The sequence below is a fragment of the Ruditapes philippinarum genome, unplaced genomic scaffold, assembly GCF_026571515.1.
Source record: "Ruditapes philippinarum isolate M1 unplaced genomic scaffold, ASM2657151v2 ctg3247_1_1_1_1, whole genome shotgun sequence".
Classification (NCBI taxonomy): Eukaryota; Metazoa; Mollusca; class Bivalvia; order Venerida; family Veneridae; genus Ruditapes; species Ruditapes philippinarum.
This window is the reverse complement of record NW_026863213.1, coordinates 132,191-143,258: the sequence shown is the minus strand read 5'-3', so window position 1 is coordinate 143,258 and position 11,068 is coordinate 132,191. Positions and strand designations below refer to the sequence as shown.

At 32.7% G+C, this 11,068-nt stretch overlaps 1 protein-coding gene across 1 annotated transcript; it reads right to left on the bottom strand.

Annotated features, from left to right (window-relative positions):
• Positions 1–727: 727 nt before the first annotated feature.
• Positions 728–10,618, bottom strand: LOC132721495 (protein ILRUN-like). The gene is made up of 5 exons (XM_060705811.1): positions 10,338–10,618; positions 8,512–8,666; positions 6,912–7,109; positions 6,016–6,320; positions 728–4,266 (listed from the first exon to the last, which is right to left on the bottom strand). The coding sequence occupies exons 1-5, from the start codon at positions 10,490–10,492 to the stop codon at positions 4,201–4,203; spliced, it is 879 nt and encodes a 292-aa protein (XP_060561794.1). The 5' UTR covers positions 10,493–10,618; the 3' UTR covers positions 728–4,200.
• Positions 10,619–11,068: the final 450 nt, after the last annotated feature.

The following is an 11,068-nucleotide window of genomic DNA, read 5'->3' as shown; positions in this document are numbered from 1 at the left end:
TGAATATTACATGTCTGCCGAATCATAATTCAGTTTGCAGATCACTAAGGCCCATAACACTAGCATGGATTTTGACTGAACGTGAACTTAGAAAATATTTTGTTAAAGTTTTGCATGCAAAATCAATCTTCAAAAACTATTGAAGTTATTTGTTTGAGTCTTAATACAAGTTTTTGTGACCATAACTGGAGTTCACTATCCCAGGTTCATAGCCATTTGCATGGATTTGGATGAATTATGGTCTTATGAACTTAGAAAATTATTGGTTAAAGTTATGCATGCAATATCTACTCCGACATGGATTTTGACCCTTTCTAAACATAAAAAATTCTTTCCTAAGATTTGTAACTATGTATTGTATTTTTTTTTTAAATAAAATAAGCACTTGTTTGGCTGTTCATATAACACTTGCAATTTACAATGGAAATACAGCAGTGTGTGTCAGAGAAGTTAAAGGTTGCTGTCTTAAAATCTTTTACCGTAAGTACTGTAGAGTCAAGGAATTTTAATTGAAATCTTCCTATCAGGAAGCAAGTTTATGTTATTTCTAGGTTTAAATCTGTTCCTGTTAGCCTGAAACAGTGTCTGAAGGGCCATAAAGATGTTTGACTTGAATTGTGTCCATTTTATCATATAACGAGTTTTGTCTATAAGGCTTACATTTCCACAGAAAAAGTCAAATGGAAACTAAAAACATAGGCATGAAAGTAAAAAGAAAAACAATTCATAATTTTTTTAGTTTTATTTAACTTTACATTCTTTTTTTTTGTATTATAAAAAATGACAATTTTTTTATAGACAAGCAAGCAATAAAGAAATCTTGAACATGTTTTTATCCATGCAATACACAGGTACAAATGTACATTGTAAAGTACAAGTAACACAAAAACATCTCTCATTAGCTCATGCTCTTAAAATACTTAGCCATTTACTTGCAGCAGAATCCTAATTCACAAGTTCTAATTTAACAAACTATTTTTCCTACTTTAATGTAATTTTATTTTTTATATAAAATCTCTATTCACTGGAAGATTACTGCTTCAACATAGGAACTTACATAAAGAATACACTTATGCTCTGTGATGCTTTGTCCAATAATGTAATCTTGAACTAATTTCATAAATATGATGATAGTGTCCTTGAACAATGTTTCAACCAAAACCACAAAAAAGCAAGCATTTGAAATTGGGTGAAATAGAAATATTTCAATTTATAATAGCAAAATATATGATCTTGACAACTTTTTCATACTCATTGTTGTGCAGTAGTGCTAGTGCAAGCAAGTTCATTCACAAACTTTTCCTAGGAATGATATTTTTCCTACAACATTATGTGCACATGTTAATGGAAAGAAAGTTACCAAGAACTGTCCGCGAACATGCTCCACCTTTCACAGTGCTAGATAGTAAACTTCTCACTTTCTAAATAAAGAAACAAATTGAGTTACAGGTCCTTTATACCTGTAAATGGGCATGGCAGGCAGCACTTGTTAAGATGCCGGCCACATAATAAGTTTCTATGTCATAATTGAAATTTTTAATCACAAACAAAAACTTATACGCTTACAAAGGTCAATGTGTCCTTGACCTTTAGATCCAAAATGAGTATGACTGGTTAGACATCTCAATATGCATCTACATACAAAGTTTGAAGTTACTCTAGGTCAATACACTTTAATTAAATGACAAGATTTATGTTTTGTTATTATAGGTCCCAGTGACCCTTTGACCTTGAAAATGGTGTGTGACAGATAGAACTCTCCAAGATGTTTTTTAATATAGTATAGCTTTGTTAGTATTGAAGATCAACTTAATGACCATAATAAAAAAACTTCACAAAAAAGGTCAAACAACACTAACAACAAAGGTCATGACAATAGCTCCCCATTTTCCTCAATAAGTATTCTAGATCAGTTTGTATTTCTGAAAATGTTTGCATGTAACTTACAAAACATACAAAAGATGTAATAATGTAAATGTATTGACATGAAAGCATAGAGTATTATAAGTTTCATCAAAAAAAAAAGTTCATAAAATCTGTTTGCCCTCTACTTTTACATACACCAAGAAGTGTAACAAAAAGGAAATCTGGACATATCACATGTATTATAGGAGTCAATCTTTTGTGTGAATTTGTTGATATCTTCAAATTGTGTTACATTAATTTCTAGTGATAGAATTGACTCAGTTTTTAAATGGAAGAGCTGATACATTAGTTACTATTAGTACACTTTGTCTTAATTAATAATACAACGAAAAGGAAAATTATTGACACATTAGTTTCTTATAGTACACTTTGTCTTAATTAATAATACAACGAAAAGGAAAATTACAAACAAAATCACACACATGAAAACAATTCATTTCCCATGTAAAACAGAAACAGTGCAGATTTCTTTCCTTCTGGAGTTCTGATTAAATATGGCCGCAAAAATGTAAACTTAACAAAAAAATAAAGCAAAAATGATATAACATTAAAATGGAAGACAAAGAAAGAAGAGGAAACCTGTGTTACAACTTTACAAGGAAGAAGAAATTGATATGCTGTATGGCTTGGGTTCATTGAACACTGCCTTTCCTTGTTGATCTTGTTTATCATATTTTTTGACAAAGGAAAACAAAATATATTATAGAAAGACCATTTTAGTTTGAAAGTTTTTTAAGCACCATCATAGGAAATAAAAGCTTTATGTATATTTAAATCACTTAGTTTGCTTCCAGTTTTATTCAGTACTGGTGCCATACAAAATACAAGAGCTGTCCGTGAGAAAACATGCCCAACTATTCTCAGTGCTTGACAGTAAGTAAAGATGGCATGACTCTGTAAAAATGTAACTCGGAGTTATGGGACCTGTGTCCATCAAGTAAGAGAATCACAGAGAACAAGTGTGTGAAGTTTCAACCCATTCCCTCCAGTACTTTTGAAATACAAATTTGCAAACAAAAAACTTTTCAAAAGTGTGATGGCGATGCCCACATGAGTCCATAACTCTCCCTAATCCTGGACTAGTCAAGCTAAAAGAAAGGTTCTGCTTTAAGGCTTAATTTGCTGAATTAGACAGTCCAGTCAACATTTACAGGATTTCAAAATCAACATACAGGAATAGAGCCATCTAGACTAGAATATAAGAGTCTGGTCTGATTGCACTGATGTGCAGGCAGGCCTGGTTCTATACTAGTGACAAAGGCTAAACTCTTGGTTCAAAAGGTTAATGGTTAAAAACACCATCCTTAAGCAAAGCACCAGACTCATTTAGGAAAAGGTCATCATTTCTTGTTCAATTTATCATAGTAATGGCTAACTGATTTATCATCCTCAAAAATATATAAATTAAACAGAGCGAAAGAGAAAACTAAGTAAATTTCTATTCAATAAATAACATGATAACATACAATCCTAAAGCTGTTTGATAATTACATTGTACCTAGGCATCAAAATAATTTTTAATACAAGATATTTAACAAGAGACCTTAAAAATAGAAGAGAGTCAAACAACTTGCATTAAACTTAGACTATTTGTTTACAAAAATTTTTTTTAAAGTCATTCTAAAATATTAGTATGTATTACTTGCAGGAATATAGCCCTATTAAAAAACATGTAATATTAAATTGGTGTGTAATTTTGTAAGTAGCATGTTGGTGTAGATGAAAATTTTTACAATCCGTTTCTGCCTTCTTTACAAACTACACTTTAACTAGCCCTTTCAGTAGTGCGACAGCTTTATGTCATCGTTCATAGTGGAATTTTGGACAGAAGTCGGCCGCTCACATCATACAAGGCATAGAAACAATGGCATATTCAATGCTAGAAGCTGTAAGCAGCATGTTGATGGTAGTATATAAGTTTGGTGCATTGCATTTTTCTCTCTATCTTTAAAATAATCATTGTCAGCAAGTCAAAGCCTGTCTTGCACGCTGATCAAATATTCCAGTTTTCAATATCCCCTCTGACAGTTTAAAACAGTTTGTCAAATTAAGATATCCTTCTTATAAACATATCCTACACCTGTACTGATTTATGAAACCACTGGTTGAATTTCTATATTAAAACAAGCTGTAGCATGAATTTTGGTACTTTTAAATGGAGTTCATAGGATAATCGTGTGTAACTTGGCTGGAATGGCAGCGTACACTCTTTATCAGAATTATAACAACAACAATATAACAACTTGTGTCATCCGTGGAATGTAGAACATTATGCTAGGACATTTCCTCTTGGGAATATGAAGTATCACAGTTACTATTCTCACCACTGTCTCCCCCTGCCTGAAATGTGAAAACAAAAATTGTGCCTTGTGGTTAAACTAGGGAAGTATAGGGGATCAAATAAACATTTACTTTACATTGCAAAGTGAAAGTCATTTTCATACACATTTATGAAAATGATTTTCATACATGAGTATAGAGGATATTGAAGTTTTTTTCCTAAAAATAAATACTTAAATGTCCTGTTTATTATATTATTTTCTCTTTTTTGACTTTACAATTCTAAAGACTTCTACTTTCATTTAGTGTATTGGCTGAATTTAGAAAAAAATAGTCTAGCAAGACACCAGTGAAAATATGGAAAATGTGTTCCACTGCAGTGAAAGAATATGCATTTTATTTCATCAATATTTCTGAATATCTCATTAATAAGTATTATAATAAAATATCATATTTCTACTAGTGTAAAAGGAGAAGTAACAATTTAATTTCCTGACAAAAACTTGTAAACCCGTCCAATTTATGCAAATCTATATTATTATTATGCATGAAAAGACTATTCTGACAATCAAGATTTTCATACAAATGTAAAAATTAAACCGTGCAATTTCTTTTTAGTTGGGTTGAAAGTCATCATTGCTTTCTTACTAAATTCGGTTGAAATACACAGTTAAAATATCCAATTAAAATAGCCAAGGTCTCTCAAAATTGTAGCATTTTTTTAGTTAACATTTTCTTAAACTAATACATCATTTACACAATTATACAAAACTAAAAGACAAAGAGCTAATTGCTTCCATTAGGACAGCACACTAGCTAGACTATCCCCAGTGCTTCACAGAAAAAACAAGAACCTGGATAATGCATGTATTACAATTCAAGTGTAGAAATTCACGTGTAAGATTCCTCTTGGAAATTTACCTTTGATCACAATCCCAAAAAGCTTGTGTAAATCTTTAAAACTGATCTTGCGCACAAAACTTGAATATGAAATTTTCACAAAGTTCAAAAAGGGCCATAATCCAGACAGAGTCCACAACTCTGGCAAATCTTTGGTAAAGACCTTTAATTTTATAATCCCAGAGACAACAGGAAAACTTTAACCAAGGTGTTATAGGATGAAAAGGTGAGTAGAATAGTCCCATTATTCCTTGAAAAGAAAAGGTAAAACTTGGTAAAGAAATGTAACACTAAATGAAGGAGAAGAAAAATTCTAGAGAAACATAATCAGTGAACATACCCTCTTTACACCCTTATTAGATAATATCTGAGGTTGCTGAACATTATTACTGAATAAAATTTGAAATGTCAACAAAATGTCAAGGTAATCTCTACTGACAGCACTAATCAAACTTAGAAATGAACTCAAATATTACAATATTAACTTAGTCTTATCCAAAACCCCCCCATTTCCCACCCACGAGTTAACAGATAATTTCCGTACACAGACAAGTGAGGCGAATTGTCAAATTCTTTAACATTATGTGAAGAAAAAATATTGTTATAGCACCAGTATCAAAAACATTTTGAACAGCTTACATACAAATTGAAGAATTGTGAGAGATTTTTGTCTTAGCTTAAGCAACTTACGTGAAAAACATCTATTGAAACCTGATAAGCTACCTTAGCTTACGATCAAAAGAAAACTGTATAATTTAAACAACAAAAACAACTGGCAAACTAACAACATATTTATATGCATTACATCAAATAAACGGTTCATTTTATAAAATTACCACCTCTTAACATAAGCAATGCAATATCACATTTATATAGAACGACATTAATTATATAATACTGGTTCCCTACCTGGAAAAGAGATCTGGTTGGGGCACCCTGCATCCCTACAGGGTGCTGGGTTCGCTCCGGACTAGGACTGAGTTGGGTTGTATATGGACTACCTTGCTGAGCAACCATTGAATTGTTTGGTGACATAAATGCAGGGTTCTGAACACCACTTTCACAATTTGTTGTAGATTTTGTGGGTGATGCAAATGGATTGGGTATATTTTGTGGTGCGGGGTTTCGTACAAAGTCATTTCCGAATCGCGACAATTGCTGAGTTACAGCTAATACTCCACCTTCCGCTACTGTTATGATTACCCATATAGGCTCTGTAATAGGAAAAGTAAGTTAAAAAATTTCATACTGTATGTTTCATTGACACATTATATATAAAATATTATGAACTTTTACGATAGCTGGAGTATATGATAGTTTAGTTTTACTATAAACATACATGCAGAATGTTTCATTATAAAATTTTCAAGACAATGATGTTTCCATGAAAGAAATTCACATTAAGGTTACACTTGACACATAATTTTATGCATGGAAAAATATCAACCATATGCATGTTGGCTACTATATTTCAGAGCTTTGCAGACACCCCCCCCCCCCCCCCCCACACACACACACATAGACAAAACTTACAACATTCTGACACTTACATAGCTCAAAACACAAACATATTCTAATCAAATTACTCAAATATATAAAATGTATGTTCCAAGAGCTTGATGCAAAGAAAATATAAAAGTAATTAAAAGTATACAAATAATATGAACTTGTAAACAGCTATGAAATGGAACTGTCATAAAATATTTAGATCAGAAAACAAGATTCACTGAGACCACCTAACAACTTAAAACATCTTGATAAACGAATATGGTGCAATACATGTAAATATATAGATTTTACTGTACCTCCAAAGTACATTCCTGTAGATGTACACATTCTCCATTGACTCTGATATACACCTGGAGTTGATGGTGAGTGCATTTGTACACTTATGTCAGCCGTCTCTTTAGGATTTAAAGTATCAAGTACAGCTCGGTCGGCATTGGATAAGTTTTCCCCTGAGCAGTATCTTAGCTGGCAACCTGCAGGCCAGGGCTCGTCCCCTGTGAAACAAAAACAACAGGTTTTATTAAACCAGGGTTCACACTGTCGGTCGCCATAGTCGCCATTTGCAATTATTTTATAAGATTGGCAATTATTTTTGCATTTTGGCTACAAAATCTGGCGATTATTTTTTACTTAAAAACGATGCAACATGTTTTATCAAACTAAACAACATGTTTTATCAAACAAAGCAACAGGTTTTTATCAAACAATACAACAGGTTTTATCAAACTAAACAACAGGTTTTTATCAAACAAAGCAACAAGTTTTATCAAACGAAGCAACAGGTTTATCAAACATCTAAATACAGTGTTCCCTCCTGATATTCTATATGCATATTAACCTGTACCAATCTTGAACCAAACGTGATTAGCCTTTGCCACTTGTAAAGAACCAGGCCAGCTTGCACTTTTGTACAGTCTGACCAGGCTCTACTCTGATACTTTAGGATGACCAATTCCAAACTTTCATCCTGATATCCACTAAATTGATAGTGGACTATTAAAAAAAAAAAGCAAGTAAATACACATTGTAACCATCTGCCCTGTACAACAATAACACAATTTTTCTCAAAGCATTCTATAAGCAAAATATCATTTGCAAAATATGTTCTAAAACATCAAATTTTTCTTTATAACACAAGTATCAAGTTTTTGATAAATATTGACTATAGAATACACCCACTAAAGTCACTTTACTGTATTTCTTAAGCTATATTTGATAGAAAACCTTCAACCAATATAGAGAAAGTATGGTTACAATGTTCAGTGTTGCTTACAAACATTACCCTAAAATATGTTTTCATTTTACCTCATTGGCTATAATTTATGAATAATGTGGGATCATATAATAAATATTATTAATAAAAACTACTTATTGGCAACAACTTACAAAAATAGGCCAGATACAGAAAATGTCAACTGCAAACATTTGCCTTTCTTTGATATGACTTTAAAAGATGATTTGTTATTTAACATACATCAATAGATATAAATGCTTGGACATTTAATTCTTCACTATTTTGAATGTGTCAATGTCAATGTTTCAATAACTGATATAACATTAAAAAATATTCATAATTCTTGAAAAAGGGCATCATGTATGATCAGATTTTGCAACTGAAAAGAGTTTGAGAATTACCAGAGTTTGTGACTTACAAGAGTTTGTGAAGAACCCGAGTTTGTGACTGAGTTTGTGACTCACCAGAGTTTGTGACGTACGTGAGTTTGTGACTTACCAAAGTCTGTGACTTATTTGAGTTTGTGACTTACCAAAGTTCATTACAAGAGTTTTGTGAACTACCAGAGTTTAAGAATTACCGGAGTTTGTGACTTACCAAAGTTCAATACAAGAGTTTTGTGAACTACAAGAGTTTAAGAATTACCAGAGTTTGCGACTTACCAGAGTTTGCTACCCGCCAAGTTTTGGTGAATGTTGTATTTGGTGGTACTGCTTCACCATCACCTATTGTGACATCACTTATAAAAGCCAACTCTGGAAGTTTTACACTTGGTTGATCAAAGTCATAGTATGAACAAATGGCAGCTTGTAAATTCCTGTAAATACATTAGAATGAATAGAGACAAAAGTATACCACATTTATAGAAATCCAATAACACATTCATTCATGATGGATAAGGACCTTAAAACACAATAAGACAATGCCAAACAAAACAACTGCACTGACATGACTGTGCAGGGACATACAGAAGGTAAATACCAGTATTACCAATACATATATGAAAATCTAACCCTGAACTTTTAATGCCCCAGTCTGTGGGTTAGAGTGTCTAATATGCACCAGTTTATTACAATTCCAGGGGCCTTTCCAGCATCCCATGGAAATAACAGGGACTTTGACTTTTAAATTCCTGCATAAGTCCGCTGTCTGACAAGTTCTTCATATAGATAAGCCCCTTAAGGAGAACACCATGCTAGTGTCTGGCCTGGCCCTTCATTTTTCTTTGTGCCAAGCCTGATAAATTTTATAATATCAGACACTTGTTTGGTATTCTTTTTCTCATGTTTTCAATATTAATAAATTATATGCCTTTCTTTCTTTAAACTTCAAATGTATAATTTCCTCAGGATATACTTTACTTTACTCAATGGCATACTAGATTAATCAATAAAAACTTGTCAGATGGAACATAATTTGGCTATAGCAAACTAGCTAAAGGTCTTCAGCTTCCCCTTTTTTTATACTATGACATGTATGACTTGAACACTGAAGACAGACCTGCAAGGAAGTCCACCAATAATTGTGCCAGGAATCTGACACGCTCATATTCATTCATCGAACATGCCATGAAGTAAAATGAAGGATACCTTGAAAGAACTATGTATAATCTGTTCATAAGCCAAGGAAGGACACATAAAAAACTTATGAACATAAACCTAATAGTTTCCGACAGGTAAAATAAGTCAGCACTTTGCCTCCATATTACCAAAATGTTTGACAATGTGATTACAAGATTGACCTTTACAGGTTAAATTGCGCGGACGGTTAAGAAAACAGAACCCATGTACTTCCAACTTTTATATAAATAACTTTTTTTTTCAAGAAATTGAAAATGATGATTTACTGACTGTGGTATTCAATATAATTTTATTTGAGTACTAAAAATTAAAGAAAATAAAAAAAACAAAAACATTATGATATCTTGAATTATAAATATTGAAATCATGTCAACAAAGACTTTCTAAATATAGTACACAACTCTAATCAGTTCCCAACGAATTACGTCATACGAGGTCTTGCTAGGCTCCTAAATGTCATGGCCGACTGTAGTCGGCATAATTGATGTGTCACAGTTAAATAGGCAATTTTAGTGATGGTATTAATAATTTGATACTTTAAATGGTATACGACAATATTAAAATAATTGTTTTATCGCAAAATACACAAAAATTACTTAGGACAAGGGTATTTGCAAATGAAAAATAAGGTCAAATCATGGTTTGTTATTCTGGTTAGGTTTCATAACAGGTCTAATCCAAAACTTTAATGCCGCATCAGATGAAAAACAAAAATGTTAAAAAGCGGCTTATCAAGTTTCGGAAGACAGAACTAATAGCAAACATGTCCTGTCACTGTCAAAAAGTGTGTACCCTGAAGACCTCAATCAGTAAATGTTTTAGTAGGCAGATTTTTTTTGGTCAGTTATGGGGCTTTGATTTCAAATTTTAGATCATGTTATCTTTTTCCTATAGTTAAAAAATCATACCAATTGTTCATGTCAAGAAAAAATGCACATCCTGCTGGATTTAACTGATTTCCCAGCAATTTTTGAAACTCTGCAATCAAAACTTCTTTATCAGTCGTTCCTAAGGAACTGAACTGCTGCAAAAGTTGTCCATCAAGATCGTTGTCAACATCCATGATTTATGAATCAATAAAAAACATTATAAATCAAAAAGTTAAGAAGAATTGGAAGTGAAACTTGATTTTCCATAACGTGCATATTCTTTATTTTGATGACGGTTGAAACGGTGTATTGTAAGAAATGCATGTCGAGACAATCGCACAATGAAATACACTACCATACAGTAGTATATATATCTTCGCAAACTAGTCAAATCGGCCCAAGTCAGATCGGCCCCAAGTCGAAATGGCCCCAAAATTAGTCAAATCGGCCACAAAATGAGTCAAATCGGCCACACAACAATTGTTAAAAAGTCAAATCGGCCCCAAAACTAGTCAAATGGGCCTCAAAACAAGTCAAATCGGCCCTAAAGTTTTTTTTGTGAAACGTCATATTTTGGTTAAAACTGGGACATACTATAACGGGACAAGCGACTCGCGCTTTCTAAACAGTGCCAATGTTGGTGTCCAATTGGAATCGATCGATAAGCGCCGTGTTTAAACGCGGTAATCACGGTACATGCCGGATTTATCGGATATATTCTGTGCATAAGGTCTCAACCCGGTACGGTATTAGACCCAGCCCGTTGTAGC